This window comes from Petromyzon marinus, chromosome 10, assembly GCF_048934315.1.
Source record: "Petromyzon marinus isolate PM22_M1 ecotype Great Lakes invasive population chromosome 10, UKy_Petmar_22M1.pri1.0, whole genome shotgun sequence".
NCBI lineage: Eukaryota > Metazoa > Chordata > Hyperoartia > Petromyzontiformes > Petromyzontidae > Petromyzon > Petromyzon marinus.
The window spans coordinates 2,325,059-2,343,073 of record NC_133676.1 but is presented as its reverse complement, the minus strand read 5'-3'; the positions used below and the strand labels follow the sequence as shown (position 1 = coordinate 2,343,073).

The following is an 18,015-nucleotide window of genomic DNA, read 5'->3' as shown; positions in this document are numbered from 1 at the left end:
CATTTACACTGTCTGTGTGTGTATGCTTAATGCAAAACTATCATCATCGCGTCTTTGTGCGCAATATAAGTAACGAAATAAATAAGCAAGACAATAATCAACTGTATCTGTCCCTCCACATATAAAAAAATATATACATCCCATCAGCCACATGGCCTTTTGGGAGTACATCATTTCAGCAGAACTGGTTCAACACAAGCAAATCTCTCGGCAAGTTTTGGCATTCAGTGTCTCAAGACACTTGCTTGAACCAATGTTGGTCAGCTGTCAGAAGTTTAGAGGCAGGGACCCTCTTTCATTTTTCGTGACTTCTTTCTACGTGACTTTTCCGAAAGAACCAAAGAGTAATTCCTGCAGTCATGAAAGCTTCAAATCAAGTTTAAGGACCCTCTCTGTTAGATATGGGTCCTAGTACGACACAAAACTATAGCACACACAGCACAACATAATCATTGGCGTTGTGGTGTCCGTACGTTTGCACAGGCAAAGGACCTCCAGGTGGTGTCGCTGGCATTCACAGCGTTTGGGAAGCTGCTCATCAAGCAGCGCGGGCTGCACCCCGACACCTATGTACAGCTGGCGTTGCAGCTCGCCTACTACAGGCTGCATGGCCGGTAAAGCACGCTGGCTCTACACGGGCTCACCTGCAAACTCACCTATCAACCCATGGCTTGTGATAAACCAAACAGGTGGCTTGCTTCCAAATTGGGCCACTTGTGTGTCAGTTGGGCCAGGTGCTGTCCAGCCAAGCACTGGGCTCCAGCTCTGTGATCAATCATGTTGTCGTTTCTCAGTTTTTGAGCCCAGGACACATTTAACTAATTCATCACACAGCATATTCTGAGCTCCAAGGTAGAAAATGCTCTCGCAGTAAAGACAACATTTACCCACAGCCAATGAGAAATCTGCATCAGCTGGAAAAGGGATTTCAGGCCTTAAGTGAGCATTGATGCGGTGCTCATCTTCTGTTTACAGCCCTGAGCGAGCAGTTATGAATCCACATTCCTCTGGCGGGTGTAAGTCTACCCATAAGATAACCACTCTATACTCCCCACAAAGCGGTACTTGTTTTATAGACCCCAGACATATGATGAGCTTCAGCGTGGACCCTGTTGTTGCCGTCTGTGTGCCCAGGCCCGGCTGCTGTTACGAGACGGCGTCCACGCGCAAGTTTTACCACGGCCGCACGGAGACCATGCGGCCCTGCACCCCAGAGGCGGTGGCCTGGTGCCGGGCCATGCAGGAGCCTTCCACGCCGGCACGGTCCCACACACACACACACAGCATACAAAGACAACCTGTAAAGCCATGCATGCCATTGAAGCAGGTGCTCTTAGCGAGCGTAAAATACTCATTTAAAACCGAGTCGACCTAGGGTAGGCCCAGGATCGGTTCAGATATTTGTCACTGTTCATGAACTGGAATCAGACTCGGGTTGCCGGGATCGTAGCGCAGTGCGCTAACCACTGCACCACCGCCTCCACAGTCCCACGCACGCGCAGGAACGCACGCACACGTTGCCTGTGTCCAGCATCTTGTGCAGGGATATGCACACCGATGTACCAGCAACACACTGCCGCTGAGTGGGTCGTATAGACACAGGGCGGCACGGTTGGCCACGTGCGGTATATATACGTCCCAAGTTGCTAGTATGGATTCCTGTGGCGGCGTGCACTTATCTGTTTGTGCGTTCATTTTGGCAGACGGGGCGAAGGCTGGAGTTGATGCTGGAGGCATTTGACAAGCACAACCGGCTCATGAAGGATTGTGAAAACAACAAAGGTAGAGAGGAGCGCGGTCGTGGTGCCATCAGCTGTGGCCTCAATAACAAAGCAGGCAACGCGCCTTCACATTTGTCACTAAAAATGTTATTTTTTTTTATTCATCCCATCGGCCGCACAGCCTTTTGGGAGTGCATTTTTCAGCTTTTCTCGACGCAAATCAATATAATACACGATACAAGTGTCTTTGTAGAGAATTTAAATAAAATAATGAAGCAGACAATATGCGTCCTTCACCTATTTGTCCCTCCATGTGAAAAGTAATTATGGTGCCTTCAGTTGTGAGAACAGATTAAGCGATTTAATGGGAAACTGAATTTGAATGTGACTTTTCCCTGCAATGCATGTGAATGCTCGGCATGCGGCCCATACTTCAGTGAGTGTGGTTCGCATGCACGTGTGCGTGTGTGTAGGGGAGCCGTGGCAAAGTATTTAGTGCACTGCGAACCTGGCCACCCGAATTCAATTCCTGCTCATGGCCAGCGTCAATGATAAAAAATCTGAACCTTTCCTGGGCCTCCCCTAGGTTGACTCCGCTTTTAATGAGTACCTCGTGTGGTTCAGCCACTGGTGAGACAAAGGTGGCTGGGTTTGGTTCGAGCCACACCACCCCCTCATTGGTGTACCATGTCAGCCTTCATAGGGGTTCACGAACAGCACCTGCCCCAACAGCCTGTGTAGGCTACACAGGCGATCTTTGCTGTGTGCGCAGGCTGCGACCGGCACCTCCTGGGCCTGCTGCTGCTGGCGGAGGATGAGGGCCTCCCCGTACCAGAGCTGTTCCGCGACCCTTCCTTCACCAAGAGGTGGGGGCGACTGGATGTGTGGATGCTGGGGGCAGGAGGCAGCCTCTGTTGCCATCAGGCATCAGGGTGTTAGAATCCTCGGTGATTATGTGACATTCCACAGCCCCCTGCGTGGTTTTTCACGCCGCATGTTTGTTCACACTGCTTTGCGCGTGACAGTGGTGGCGGAGGGAACTTTGTGCTGTCAACGAGCCTGGTGGGGTACACCAACACCCTGGGCGCCGTCGCTCCCATGGTGCCACACGGCTACGGCTTCTTCTACCGCATCCGCGACGACCGGTGCGTCCCGCTCGCCGCTGTGCCGCCTCGTTTATAGCTTGCCGCGTATCCTGACAAATATTAAACCTGAAACAAGCCTGCACTATAACGCTTTCACGTCTGCGTTTGTCTGTGTGTGTCCACGTGTGTTCGCGCGTCCATGTGTCTGTGTTGTGGCCGTGTGTGTCCATGTTGTGTCCGTGAGTCCACGTGTATGTCCGCATGTAGGGCACAGATGGTGCATCTGCCAGTCATCTGTCAGTCAATCCTTGCCACGTGGGTCTGTCACGTGACCTGTCAGCGAGCCTTCAACGCTTCACGTGGCCTCAAAGTGCACCTGGCCTGAGACAGGTGCCGTGGGGACGTTACCGTCACAAAGTGGCGAATGGCGTGTGTAATATTGTGTCCTCGTGTGTCTGTGTGTCGCTGAGACAGCCTCGTGGTTTCGGTGACGGCGTGGCGCTCGTGCCCACAGACAGACGGGGAGAGACTCTACCACGCATTCGCCGCCGCTCTACACGAGATGCAGTGCCTTGCCCTGACACGTGCGGCACGCCTCTGAGAACCCGCGGTGCGCGTGCGGGTTCAAAGGTGTCGCTGTGCAGGGGCGTGCGTGTGTGCACGCGCGTAGTAGTAGTGCCAGGGCTGCTCAAGTCTCGTACCAGGAGAATCCACGGTGCCACGCGTACGCTGGGAACGTTTGCACAGTCACACAAAATGAATTCTGAGCCACAACAAAATATATCTGTCAAGCCGTATCGGTGTCAGAATTACACTGGATAACTGATTACACTTTAATGCAAAAAATGCAACAATGCACTTAGCACGTGACCATTGAATACCACTGCATAACATGTCCTTGTTTTATGTTCCTTCTGGCACTAGTTTGTAATTGTAGTGTCTGATTGCTGCCAAGGTATTCCTCAGTTTCTGTAGGAGGGTGAATTTCACCAGCATTTATGTTTTCTATAATTTTAGTGATCTCTGGCCATGCAGCCTCTGATTTTAAGGTAATTTTAAACTGTACTTGTGAAGTGACATACACTGAAAATAAAATGCAATCAGGAGACCATTGTGTGTGTTTTTTTATCATAGAAACTATATTCACCAGGTAACTTACACATCTTAAAAAGGCACAGGTCCCACTGCTGCCAACGTAGCCTCGAGAGCTGAAACTTTTAAAATCAGGCAGCCAAGGTGTTGCGGTGTCGGTGTGTGTACAGTGAGGGAAAAAGTATTTGATCCCCTGCTGATTTTGTACGTTTGCCCACTGACAAAGAAATGATCAGTCTATAATTTTAATGGTAGGTTTATTTGAACAGTGAGAGACAGAATAACAACAAGAAAATCCAGAAAAACGCATGTCAAAATTTTTATTAATTTATTTGTATTTTAATGATGGAAATAAGTATTTGACCCCTCTGCAAAACATGACTTAGTACTTGGTGGCAAAACCCTTGTTGGCAATCACAGAGGCCAGACGTTTCTTGTAGTTGGCCACCAGGTTTGCACACATCTCAGGAGGGATTTTGTCCCACTCCTCTTTGCAGACCTCCAAGTCATTAAGGTTTCGAGGCTGACGTTTGGCAACTCGAACCTTCAGCTCCCTCCACAGATTTTCTATGGGATTGAGGTCTGGAGACTGGTTAGGCCACTCCAGGACCTTAATGTGCTTCTACTTGAGCCACTCCTTTGTTGCCTTGGCCGTGTGTTTTGGGTCATTGTCATGCTGGAATACCCATCCACGACCCATTTTCAATGCCCTGGCTGAGGGAAGGAGGTTCTCACCCAAGATTTGACGGTACATGGCCCCGTCCATCGTCCCTTTGATGCGGTGAAGTTGTCTTGTCCCCTTAGCAGAAAAACACCCCCAAAGCATGTTTCCACCTCCATGTTTGACGGTGAGGATGGTGTTCTTGGGGTCATAGGTAGCATTCCTCCTTCAAACACAGCGAGTTGAGTTCATGCCAAAGAGCTCCATTTTGGTCTCATCTAACCACAACACTTTCACCAGTTGTCCTCTGAATCATTCAGATGTTCATTGGCAAACTTCAGACGGGCATGTATATGTGCTTTCTTGAGCAGGGGGACCTTGCGGGCGCTGCAGCATTTCAGTCCTTCATGGTGTAGTGTGTTACCAATTGTTTTCTTGGTGACTATGGTCCCAGCTGCCTTGAGATCATTGACAAGATCCTCCCGTATAGTTCTGGGCTGATTCCTCACCGTTCTCATGATCATTGCAACGCCACGAGGTGAGATCTTGCATGGAGCCCCAGGCCGAGGGAGATTGACAGTTATTTTGTGTTTCTTCCATTTGCGAATAATCGCACCAACTGTTGTCACCTTCTCACCAAGCTGCTTGGCAATGGTCTTGTAGCCCATTCCAGCCTTGTGTAGGTCTACAATCTTGTCCCTGACATCCTTGGAGAGCTCTTTGGTCTTGGCCATGGTGGAGAGTTTGGAATCTGATTGATTGATTGCTTCTGTGGACAGGTGTCTTTTATACAGGTAACAAGCTGAGATTAGGAGCCCTCCCTTTAAGAGTGTGCTCCTAATCTCAGCTCGTTACCTGTATAAAAGACACCTGGGAGCCAGAAATCTTTCTGATTGAGAGGGGGTCAAATACTTATTTCCCTCATGAAAATGCAAATCAATTTATAACATTTTTGAATCAGAATCAGAAAGGGTTTTATTCGCCATGAAAGTTCACACCGACACGGAATTTAATTTGGCAGGATGGTGCATACATTCAACATTTAGGAATCTAAAATCTTAAATAAGTTTTAAACAAGTCTTACTATAATAAGGGTTAAAAGTCTAACTAACACCAAGGGGCTGATGTATATAAAATTGAATAAATATCGAATATAAAATAGTTTTAAGATATAATTTAAAAATAAAAAATACAAATAGGTTAACATAGTTAATATCGGCAAGGTGTCATTATGTGGATAAAATGTTAAAATCAGTGTAAGCCCTTGGCCTTGTTTAACAGGCCAGCAGCAGATGGGAAGAAACTTTTTATGGCGTGAGGTTTTGGTCCTGATGGACCGAAGCCTTCTGCCGGAGGAGAGTAGCTGAAACAGAGAGTGTCCAGGGTGGGAGGAATCGTCCATAATCTTTCTCGCTCGCCTCATGGTCCTTGTCGTGTGCAGGTCCTCGAGGGTTGTTAGATTGCAAGAAATCACCTTCTCAGCAGTGTGGATGATAAGGCTGCAGTCTGCTCTTGTCCTTGGCAGTGGCAGCACCGTACCAGACGGTTATGGAGGAGGTGAGGATGGATTGATTGCTGTATATAATTGCACCATCATTGTCTTTTTGGCAGGTTGAATTTCTTCAGCTGCCGTAGAAAGTACATCCTCTGTTGAGCTCTCTTGGTGAGGGAGCTGATGTTCAGTTCCCACTTGAGGTCCCGGGAGAGAATAGTGCCCAGGAAGTGGAAGGACTCTACAATCTTGACTGGGGAGTCTAACAGGGTGATGGGGGTGAGTGGGGCTGTATTCTTCCTGAAGTCCACAACAATCTCAACTGTCTTTAGAGCATTTAGCTCTAAGTTGGAGTAGGGCACATTCAGCTGGAAGAGCTTGTCCTGAAGCAGGGCAGGGATGATGGTGTTGAAGGCAGAGCTGAAGTCCACAAACAGGATCCTAGCGTAGGATGCTGGTGCGTCCAGATGCTGTAGGGTGAAGTGGAGGGCCATGTTAACTGCGTCGTCCACAGACCTGTTGGCTCTGTAGGCAAACTGAAGGGGGTCCAGGAGAGGGTCTGTGATGGCTTTGAGGTGTGCCAGGACCAGGCACTCAAAAGACTTCATTACCACAGATGTCTGTAATCATTTAGTCCTGTTGGCCTTAGCTTTTTGGGCACAGGGATGATGGTGGAGGACTTGAGACAGGCTGGTACATGGCATGTCTCCAGGGAGGTGTTAAAGATGTTGGTGAACACCGGAGACAGCTGGTCAGCGCAGTGCCTGAGGGCTGCGTTTTTCTGGATTTTTTTGTTGTCATTCTGTCTCTCACTGTTCAAATAAACCTACCATTAAAATTATAGACTGATCATTTCTTTGTCAGTGGGCAAACGTACAAAATCAACAGGGGATCAAATACTTTTTTTCCCTCACTGTAGGTGGGGAGCGGTAGGTGGCTGGGGTATGTGGGCGTGGTGCTGTGAGTAGCATTATGTGCACGCGCCCATGTGCAGCCGTATTGCTCCCTGGCTGTGCAGCAGGAGGTAGTGGCTGAACTCCTGGGGCATGTCGTGCGCGCCTGGCCGAGGCGGTCTGTCGTCAAAGTAGTGATGTGGCAGAGAGGCCCCGTCGGGCCCTCGTTCCAAGGGCCAGAATCCGTACAGGTGAACTTGGCGGCACAGGGTGAGGGAGGCGCTCGCAAGCATGAGACCCGTGGAGAGGCGCTGCGGACGCAGCCCTCTGGCCGCCCAGAGGCGAGCGAGACGTCGCAGGTAGTCGGGGTGGAAGAACACGGCCTTCTGGCGAGCACCCGCCGCCTCCAGGGCACGGTGCGCCCTCAGGGCCGGCAGCAGGTTGTGCACGTAGGCGAGGGCGGGCACGAGAAGCAGAGCGTCCCCGTAATCCGTGACGTCCGACACGAAGCGGCTCCGGCTCTCGCTGCTGTGGAGCCCCCCATACCTGCCAGGGCATGGATCCAGCGGGCAGCGGTGTTGGTCGCACCTCACGGCAAGGAGGGCCATGCGTGCTGTATTTCGTTAGGTTGGAGCGTTGTAATTTGCGTACAGAAATGTGTGATGAAAAATCGCCCATACTATTATTATAGTAGTTACTATGACAATTACGTGAAATATATATTCCACTTATTGCAGAGGTTCGTGGCTCGATCGGGCAGGCCGCCCTGGTAAATGCTGCCGGTACATTATCCGTAAAATGCTATGCGCGGTGTGCTTCACCGACAGTGGACCTTGCAAATGTTGTGACGTCATTCGAGGACGAATACGCCAATGTGTTGGCCGAGTTGTGGTCCAAATTTTTATGAATTAGAAAAAATACTCGCAAATGACTTAAATTTGAAACATAGTAATCGTCGCCCCTTCTGCAAAAAACGTAGCAGGACCCTCCTGTAAAATATTGAAACTCGGCGAGGCTTTCCTGGTAAGCAAGCAAATGAACGATTTATAATGTTTTGTTAAACTTTTTATTTGACCAGGTAAGGCCCACTGAGCTATGTAGCTCCTTTTCAGAAGCAATCTGGTCACAAATGAAAGCTCAACGAAGTGGCTTTTTGCGTGGAAATGTATCGCAGCCAAATACTCCAAACACGTGTTTAGAAATGTGGATAGAAAAACCGGAGGATCCGGAGAGAAATCCACACGACCACGGGGAGAGAGATCATGCAAACTCCAAATATGTAGGCATCGGCGTCGAGATCGAACCCTCGACCTGCTGCATACCATGCGAGGTAGTTCACATCTTGCCACAGTAAGTGTCACTGGGTGCAGTACCCCTACAGTGCTGCATGGATGATGGGGGGCCCACCTTGGCACATGGGCACAGTTTGTGAATTCAAGATGAGTGAGCATTGAGCAGCACATAGTTTTAATTGGTGACAAGCCAACCAGTAGGGATTTGAGACTGCAGGCTCATTGTGTAAACCTCAGTTACCGGAGATTTATCTTCAATAGCACAGTTGCTGAAGAAAAGGCCCAAAACACTAAGCAGCTAGCAACAAACAGCCTTATTGAAGGTTTCAAATTTCAAATATGATTTCCAAGTCCAATAAGTGTAGCGACAATACTCGACTCAAAATTTGGTGATTTTCTGCTCAAATGAGCATAAAGGCAGTGCTGAGCTCGTTGGTGTAAATGACGGGAGCGAATATTCATAGGACAATCACTGGTAACTTCCCCACAAAGTGGTACCGATTTTATCGACCCCAGAAGGATGATGGGCCAAGTCAACCCACATGTAGGCATTGAACCTTGCGATTGCGATCTGCTCGCTCCACCACCGAGCGGCTACCTGGGTGGGTTGAAGATGCGACGGAGCGACGTTCGCGCGTGAGCGAGGCCCTGGGGGGCAAAAGCCTTGTCGAGACCGCCCCGAGCCCCGCAACGCGAAGCGGTCCCTGTGGCCCACTCCTGTGCCGCACTCACCGCTCCTTGATGATGCTGGGGTTGAGCGTCACCATGTGGCTGCGGTTGCCTACGTCCCGCGTGAAGTTTCCCGACACCGGAGGGAGGTTGCACCTGCGCGGCCGCACACAACGCGGGATGGTTGCGACCCGGCCGGTGAAGCGACGCGGCTGCTTCGAGCACCCCCTTCACAGTCGTCTCAACGGTTCAGCTTCACAACTTACCGACGTTATAATAAAAAGTCTGTCTTCAAATGTTTTGCATGATTACAGCCTGGCGCAGGTGGCTATGCTACACTTGGCCTGTGATGCAGCACTGTGGAGCAAGGGGTCACATTTGTGAATTCCCCCTCCCTCCTCACCAGCAGCTGGGTTAATTTCGATCTTTATCACACGCGTAGGTTTTCTATGGGTAATCGTTTTCCTCCCGCGTGCATAAACACGTGTTGATGGAGTTGGCCAAAAAAATCTTAATATAGGACCACAGAGCTCGGACAATTGTTGTCAGCGGTCGTGGCTGCCTTCCCGCTTTTCTGTGGTTTCCAGCGCCTCTGAATCATTCTGAGAGTGACGGAAAACTCCATTATAACCGAGCTGCACACACTGCGGAGCTTAACGCACGATAGCCAATGGACTCCGCTAGAATTCACGGTCTCTCACCTGATTACAAAGTCAGCGTTGTCGATGCTCCTACCACACCGGCTCCCCAGCAGCGCCCCACTGTTCCCCACCACGGCACAGCGACCGTGCAACTCGCCGGCCAGAGGAGAGCTCTGGCACACGGTAGAACCCACACGACGCGCAGCACACACACAACACCAACAACAATCGATGCCCCTGCACGTAGCCACCAATATAAATCGTGTAGCCAGCATATGCTACCAACCATACACGAACATCACACACCCCAGCAACACCCCATATACATCATCAACTACAAACCAAACACCATACACATCGCCAACACCCCACCACCAATCGCACACCAACACCCCACATACGCCACCATCAACTTTAAACCCCACATTCACCAACACTTTGACAACACCACCTACTGTAGGCATCTCTCACCCAGTGCACATAATCTGCCCAGGAGTAGCGATGCACAGAGACGTGAGACATGCTGCGTCACATGGCCAAGCTCCACATAACACTGGGAGGCCCTCGGTGGAGCTCCGCGTCTGGACCTCACACCTGAGCTTGCTGTCCTGGCCTGTCCCAGAAAAACTGAGGAGTCTGTGCTCGGGTGGCAGGAACCAATTTGTGCCGAGATCTACTACCGGAAATTTCTGTGTTTGGGACTGTATTGCAGGACACTGCGCGGTTCTGAGAATGGACCGAAGCCGAGTGAGAAAGTCGTGCGGGTTTGGCACGTGGGGCCGGTGACCCTGGGTGGGCCCCACCTCCGGCAGCACGGACAGGAGCTGCGGGGTGACGTGCAGAGTCTTGGTGGCGGCCTCGAACGCGAGTCCCGGGCGCTCCGCCGCGTCTCCCCGCGTGAGCACCAGGCCGGTGCGCGCATCGCAGCACGATCGCAGCATCGCCCTGCGCACGCCGCACGGCTCCATTACCGCCAGAGAACTCAACGCGCTCGTCAAGGAAACGTAGCGAATAGGTGATGTTTCAGGCAATGGCTCTCTTCTTCATAGCACATCATTAATACCAGGGTTATTTATACCCGGTTTTTTTGTGACCGGTAATTGCATGAAAATAATGGAAAAAAAACAGACTGGTTTACTGCACATGTTGCAATGTCTCGCGAGAAGCAGGTTTACGTTTTTAAACTGAGAAACGAAGGGAGCTGCCTCAGTGGTGCCATGGTCAGCACACTGAGAATTAATCCAGAGCTCGTATATTCGATTGAATCTCCTGGTGCAGCAGTTGAACCAACGGGGAACATTTCTTAAATTCGTCCTCACCCCTATGTCCACCCAGTGGTGCGAATGAGTCCAACTTTACCTCCTAACTGAGGGAAAAGGGCGATCGGCGCGTTCGTTAGGAACATCCACGGGAAAGAGTTACCGGTTCCTCATGCTCAGTAGCTGTGATTTAAAAAAAAGGTGGCCCTGACGAGCAGGGGAGGGGTCATCACCTGGGCCAAAGACAAAGACCGCCCATATAGCATGAACAGACTGTTGGGGCAATCACTCTCAGCGAGCACCTATGAAGGCTGGCACGGGACACGAGGGGGTGGGTGGCCAGCCCCATGCGCGGCCGCCTTTGTCTCCTCAGTACTGATGTTTACCCACCACAGCAGGTACTCAATTGAGGCCGAGTCGACCTAGTGGAGGCCCAGGACCAGTCCAGATATTAGTCAATTACGTTGCCCGTGAGCGGGAATCTAAATCGGGTGGCCGAGTTCAGCAGCCCTGCCCTCCTAAACTTGATCCCCGCAAACGCAAAGGCGGAACTCCACACGCGCCGTGTGCTCCACGAGCGTTGTGAGGGGTGGAAGAGGGAGGTTGTGGATGGAGAAGAGGAGGAGGAGGAGGACTCGTGTTCAACCTGAGGTCCCGCGCTGCCTCCTCGCTCCACTCCCAGCGGCACTCTCCCAGGAGGCGTGCGGCGGCTGCCAGCTGCTGGGCGCGCTCCCTGCGAGGCCGGGACGAGACGGTGGAGAGAGATGAGTGTCCCGGCACATCCACCAAACGTCAAGAGGAAGATCCCCCGTGTAGCCTCAACAGACTGTTTGGACAAGTGCTGTTAGCGAGCACCCATGAAGGCAGGAATGGCACATGAGGGGGTAGGTGGCCAGCACCACGCCCGGGCCACCTTTGTCTCCCCAGTGGCGATGTTTACACGTCCCACCAAGTAACCATTTTTAAGACTGAGTCGGCCTAGGGGAGGCCCAGGAACGGTTCAGATGTCACCGGTGGTGGCAGTGCCGGATTAAGCGAGTGCAGGGCCTGTAGCATATCTTATAAAGGGGCCCTAAATAAAAATATATTTAGAAATATTAAAACACTATTTTTTACATGCATAGTAAAGTAATTGTAATTTTTAATTTGCTATACAGCCAGGTAATATGACAAATCGCTAACCTTAAACACCCAGTCGTTCATAAAAGGTGAAGGCAGTATAGTACTATAGTAATAGAGCAAGTGCAGAATCACTGAACCGGAATTGATAGCTTGAAAGCATTTAGCGCGGGGCCCTTGAAAGTGCGGGGTTCGTAGCATGTGTAGCTACTACTTGTGTAGCTACTACATGTAGCTACTACTTGTGTAGCTATACATGTAGTAGCTATACATGTAGTAGCTACACATGTGTAGCTACTACTTGTGTAGCTACTACTTGTGTAGCTACTACATGCGTAGCTACTACTATATGTGTAGCTACACAAGTAGTAGCTACACATATAGTAGCTATACATGTAGTAGCTACACATATGGAGCGGTACTTGTGGGTAACAGCAGTGTCGTGGCTAGCATACTGCGCTGCGAACCCCTGCGACCATGGTTCCATTCCTGCTCACGGCCACCTCTCAGTGCCGGATTGTCGTAGCTACATATGTGTAGCAGCGCAGTATGCTAGCCACGACACTGCTGTTACCCACAAGTACCGCTCCTATATAGAGATCCGTAGGCCTACTAAGACATAACCATACAAGCGGGCGCCACGGGTAGCAGAGACCCTTGCAGCAGCAGCAGCTGGGTGCTCTTGGAGCGATTGCCACCTCTCCGATTTGCCCCGGACAGTCTACGAATTTGGCATCTGTGTTCGGGTGGCAGGAAATTGATTCGTACCGGACCTTTCTCGATATTGTGTGGAACTGCATTTTTTTTAAATCACAGGATAATGCACACAGATCGTTGGTAACGGACCGAGCGGTGACTGCGAAATCTCCGGGTTTAGGACCTGTGGAAGAAGCGGCATTCCCGTGGCCATGTGATGAGTGATGTGCTTTTGGCGACGAGGCAGCTCTGCGGGGTCTCCAGCTGCCCCGATGGTTGGCGCCGTCATTCATTTCTCGCCGGCCCCACCAGCTGCTCGGCAACCTCGCCGTGTCCAAAGCGTGGTCCCTTTCACTTTACAAGCTAACAACTACACTGCTTTGTATTTTATTTTACCAGCCGAGGGTCCACTGAGCTATACTGTATAGCTTTTTTTTTTCAGAAGCGACCAGGCCACAGATGATAGCTCAACCGAGTGGCTTAGCACGTGGAACTTTCTAGCAGCCAGATGATCTCTCAACGCGGCTTGACTTTAAATGCGGAGGGAAAAACCGGAGGACCCGGAGACAAATCCACGCGACCACGGGGAGAGAGAGAGAGAGAGGGAGGGAGACACGCAACCTACAAATATACAGCAGCAGCAGCAGCAGGCGTCAGGGTCGGGATGGAACCCACGACCTCCTGTACCCCAGGCGAGGTGGTTAACATCTCGCCAAAAGGCGCTCACCGGTCATGGGGCACCGCGACCGCGTCCCGGCACAACGCCGCCGCCGTAGCCGCCGTCACGTTCGCGCTGCACACGGCAGGAGGAAGAACACGCCGTGACTCGAGCCACCGCTGGTCATCATTGCGCGTCCCGCTGTGTGTGTGTGTACCACATTGTGTGAAGGCTGTGTGTGTGTGTACCACATTGTGTGAAGGCTGTGTGTGTGTGTACCACATTGTGTGAAGGCTGTGTGTGTGTGTGTACCACATTGTGTGAAGGCTGTGTGTGTGTGTGTACTACATTGTGTAAAGGCTGTGTGTGTGTGTACCACATTGTGTGAAGGCTGTGTGTGTGTGTACCACATTGTGTAAAGGCTGTGTGTGTGTGTACCACATTGTGTAAAGGCTGTGTGTGTGTGTGTACCACATTGTGTGAAGGCTGTGTGTGTGTGTGTACCACATTGTGTGAAGGCTGTGTGTGTGTACCACATTGTGTGAAGGCTGTGTGTGTGTGTGTACCACATTGTGTGAAGGCTGTGTGTGTGTGTGTACCACATTGTGTGAAGGCTGTGTGTGTGTACCACATTGTGTGAAGGCTGTGTGTGTGTGTGTACCACATTGTGTGAAGGCTGTGTGTGTGTGTGTACCACATTGTGTGAAGGCTGTGTGTGTGTACCACATTGTGTGAAGGCTGTGTGTGTGTGTGTACCACATTGTGTGAAGGCTGTGTGTGTGTACTACATTGTGTGAAGGCTGTGTGTGTGTACCACATTGTGTGAAGGCTGTGTGTGTGTGTACCACATTGTGTGAAGGCTGTGTGTGTGTGTACGACATTGTGTGAAGGCTGTGTGTGTGTACCACATTGTGTGAAGGCTGTGTGTGTGTGTACCACATTGTGTGAAGGCTGTGTGTGTACCACATTGTGTGAAGGCTGTGTGTGTGTGTACCACATTGTGTGAAGGCTGTGTGTGTGTATGTGTACCACATTGTGTGAAGGCTGTGTGTGTACCACATTATGTGAAGGCTGTGTGTGTGTGTACCACGTTGTGTGAAGGCTGTGTGTGTGTACCACATTGTGTGAAGGCTGTGTGTGTGTACCACATTGTGTAAAGGCTGTGTGTGTGTGTACCACATTGTGTGAAGGCTGTGTGTGTGTGTGTACCACATTGTGTGAAGGCTGTGTGTGTGTGTACCACATTGTGTGAAGGCTGTGTGTGTGTACTACATTGTGTGAAGGCTGTGTGTGTGTGTACCACATTGTGTGAAGGCTGTGTGTGTGTGTACCACATTGTGTGAAGGCTGTGTGTACCACATTGTGTGAAGGCTGTGTGTGTGTACTACATTGTGTGAAGGCTGTGTGTGTGTACCACATTGTGTGAAGGCTGTGTGTTGTGTATGTGTACCACATTGTGTGAAGGCTGTGTGTGTGTGTACCACATTGTGTGAAGGCTGTGTGTGTGTACCACATTGTGTGAAGGCTGTGTGTGTGTACCACATTGTGTGAAGGCTGTGTGTGTGTACCACATTGTGTGAAGGCTGTGTGTGTGTGTACCACATTGTGCGAAGGCTGTGTGTGTATGTGTACCACATTGTGTGAAGGCTGTGTGTGTACCACATTGTGTGAAGGCTGTGTGTGTGTGTACCACGTTGTGTGAAGGCTGTGTGTGTGTACCACATTGTGTGAAGGCTGTGTGTGTGTACCACATTGTGTGAAGGCTGTGTGTGTACCACATTGTGTGAAGGCTGTGTGTGTGTACCACATTGTGTGAAGGCTGTGTGTTGTGTATGTGTACCACATTGTGTGAAGTGTTTGTGTGTGTACCACATTGTGTGAAGGCTGTGTGTGTGTACCACATTGTGTGAAGGCTATGTGTGTGTGTATGTGTACCACATTGTGTGAAGGCTGTGTGTGTGTACCACATTGTGTGAAGGCTGTGTGTATGTGTACCACATTGTGTGAAGGCTGTGTGTGTGTACCACATTGTGTGAAGGCTGTGTGTGTGTGTGTACCACATTGTGTGAAGGCTGTGTGTGTGTGTACCACATTGTGTGAAGGCTGTGTGTGTGTGTACCACATTGTGTGAAGGCTGTGTGTGTGTACCACATTGTGTGAAGGCTGTGTGTGTACTACATTGTGTGAAGGCTGTGTGTGTGTACCAGATTGTGTGAAGGCTGTGTGTGTGTGTACCACATTGTGTGAAGGCTGTATGTGTGTGTACCACATTGTGTGAAGGCTGTGTGTGTGTGTACCACATTGTGTGAAGGCTGTGTGTATGTACCACATTGTGTGAAGGCTGTGTGTGTGTGTACCACATTGTGTGAAGGCTGTGTGTGTGTGTACCACATTGTGTGAAGGCTGTGTGTGTGTGTGCCACATTGTGTGAAGGCTGTGTGTGTGTACTACATTGTGTGAAGGCTGTGTGTGTGTGTACCACATTGTGTGAAGGCTGTGTGTGTGTGTACCACATTGTGTGAAGGCTGTGTGTGTGTGTACCACATTGTGTGAAGGCTGTGTGTGTGTACCACATTGTGTGAAGGCTGTGTGTGTGTACCACATTGTGTGAAGGCTGTGTGTGTACCACATTGTGTGAAGGCTGTGTGTGTGTGTACCACGTTGTGTGAAGGCTGTGTGTGTGTACCACATTGTGTGAAGGCTGTGTGTATGTACCACATTGTGTGAAGGCTGTGTGTGTGTGTACCACATTGTGTGAAGGCTGTGTGTGTGTGTACCACATTGTGTGAAGGCTGTGTGTGTGTGTACCACATTGTGTGAAGGCTGTGTGTGTGTACTACATTGTGTGAAGGCTGTGTGTGTGTGTACCACATTGTGTGAAGGCTGTGTGTGTGTGTACCACATTGTGTGAAGGCTGTGTGTGTGTGTACCACATTGTGTGAAGGCTGTGTGTGTGTACCACATTGTGTGAAGGCTGTGTGTGTGTACCACATTGTGTGAAGGCTGTGTGTGTACCACATTGTGTGAAGGCTGTGTGTGTGTGTACCACGTTGTGTGAAGGCTGTGTGTGTGTACCACATTGTGTGAAGGCTGTGTGTGTACCACATTGTGTGAAGGCTGTGTGTGTACCACATTGTGTGAAGGCTGTGTGTGTGTACCACATTGTGTGAAGGCTGTGTGTTGTGTATGTGTACCACATTGTGTGAAGTGTTTGTGTGTGTACCACATTGTGTGAAGGCTGTGTGTACCACATTGTGTGAAGGCTATGTGTGTGTGTATGTGTACCACATTGTGTGAAGGCTGTGTGTGTGTACCACATTGTGTGAAGGCTGTGTGTGTGTGTACCACATTGTGTGAAGGCTGTGTGTGTGTGTACCACATTGTGTGAAGGCTGTGTGTGTGTACCACATTGTGTGAAGGCTGTGTGTGTGTACCACATTGTGTGAAGGCTGTGTGTGTGTGTGTACCACATTGTGTGAAGGCTGTGTGTGTGTGTATACCACATTGTGTGAAGGCTGTGTGTGTGTGTACCACATTGTGTGAAGGCTGTATGTGTGTGTACCACATTGTGTGAAGGCTGTGTGTGTGTACTACATTGTGTGAAGGCTGTGTGTGTGTACCAGATTGTGTGAAGGCTGTGTGTGTACCACATTGTGTGAAGGCTGTGTGTGTGTGTACCACATTGTGTGAAGGCTGTGTGTGTGTACCACATTGTGTGAAGGCTGTGTGTATGTACCACATTGTGTGAAGGCTGTGTGTGTGTACCACATTGTGTGAAGGCTGTGTGTGTGTGTACCACATTGTGTGAAGGCTGTGTGTGTAGCACATTGTGTGAAGGCTGTGTGTGTGTACTACATTGTGTGAAGGCTGTGTGTGTGTGTACCACATTGTGTGAAGGCTGTGTGTGTGTGTGTGTACCACATTGTGTGAAGGCTGTGTGTGTGTGTACCACATTGTGTGAAGGCTGTGTGTGTGTGTACCACATTGTGTGAAGGCTGTGTGTGTGTGTACCACATTGTGTGAAGGCTGTGTGTGTAGCACATTGTGTGAAGGCTGTGTGTGTGTACTACATTGTGTGAAGGCTGTGTGTGTGTGTACCACATTGTGTGAAGGCTGTGTGTGTGTGTGTGTACCACATTGTGTGAAGGCTGTGTGTGTGTGTACCACATTGTGTGAAGGCTGTGTGTGTGTGTACCACATTGTGTGAAGGCTGTGTGTGTGTGTACCACATTGTGTGAAGGCTGTGTGTGTAGCACATTGTGTGAAGGCTGTGTGTGTGTACTACATTGTGTGAAGGCTGTGTGTGTGTGTACCACATTGTGTGAAGGCTGTGTGTGTGTGTGTACCACATTGTGTGAAGGCTGTGTGTGTGTGTACCACATTGTGTGAAGGCTGTGTGTGTGTGTCCGTGATGCCACGGCGGGTGACGCAGCCTCACCTGGTTACGGCCGCCAGGGCCCGGTCCTTCCTCGCTCCCGCCGGGGCTCCGGTCCCCACGTGCGCCCGCCCCAGCACCTCCCTGCCTCTTAAGGATAAACGAGGTCAGAGTTGGGACGCGGTGGTCTCACGAGGGGTTGGTAGGGCCCGCGAACCCCGCTCGCGATTCCTCGTGACCCAATGGTGGCAAGGGTCATAGCCACGGCCAGTAGCACAGGCGTGGGCGACTGCCTCTCTCCACCGTCGTTTCGGCACCAACAACCGTGACCCGGCACACTCCACCTGCGAAGTCCCCGCCGC

General features: G+C 50.6%; 2 protein-coding genes across 3 annotated transcripts in view; one reads left to right on the top strand and one right to left on the bottom strand.

Moving 5' to 3' along the window:
* Window positions 1-3,912, top strand: part of CROT (carnitine O-octanoyltransferase) — a 17,996-nt gene extending 14,084 nt beyond the window's left edge. For both annotated transcript variants that reach the window (XM_032951803.2, XM_032951804.2), the window contains exons 12-17: window positions 484-614; window positions 1,135-1,258; window positions 1,704-1,782; window positions 2,494-2,587; window positions 2,747-2,866; window positions 3,281-3,912. In XM_032951803.2, coding sequence (XP_032807694.1) covers window positions 484-614; window positions 1,135-1,258; window positions 1,704-1,782; window positions 2,494-2,587; window positions 2,747-2,866; window positions 3,281-3,407 — 675 coding nt within the window. In that variant the 3' untranslated portion in view covers window positions 3,408-3,912. The remainder of the gene's footprint in view (window positions 1-483; window positions 615-1,134; window positions 1,259-1,703; window positions 1,783-2,493; window positions 2,588-2,746; window positions 2,867-3,280) is intronic.
* LOC103091733 (alpha-2,8-sialyltransferase 8F) lies at window positions 3,399-18,015 on the bottom strand. Its single transcript, XM_032951809.2, has 7 exons — window positions 17,717-18,015; window positions 13,348-13,413; window positions 11,452-11,538; window positions 10,350-10,491; window positions 9,607-9,719; window positions 8,969-9,061; window positions 3,399-7,490 (listed from the first exon to the last, which is right to left on the bottom strand). The coding sequence occupies exons 4-7, from the start codon at window positions 10,485-10,487 to the stop codon at window positions 7,022-7,024; spliced, it is 813 nt and encodes a 270-aa protein (XP_032807700.2). The 5' UTR covers window positions 10,488-10,491; window positions 11,452-11,538; window positions 13,348-13,413; window positions 17,717-18,015; the 3' UTR covers window positions 3,399-7,021.

Excerpts from the sequence above, each read along its gene's own strand:
- LOC103091733 (XM_032951809.2), bottom strand. The coding sequence starts at position 10,487 with ATGCTGCGATCGTGCTGCGATGCGCGCACCGGCCTGGTGCTCACGCGG. Across the intron at positions 9,062-9,606 it reads AACGCTGACTTTGTAATCAG|GTGCAACCTCCCTCCGGTGT; the intron begins GTGAGAGACCGT and ends GCGGCCGCGCAG. Across the intron at positions 7,491-8,968 it reads CCCAGCATCATCAAGGAGCG|GTATGGGGGGCTCCACAGCA; the intron begins GTGAGTGCGGCA and ends ATGCCCTGGCAG.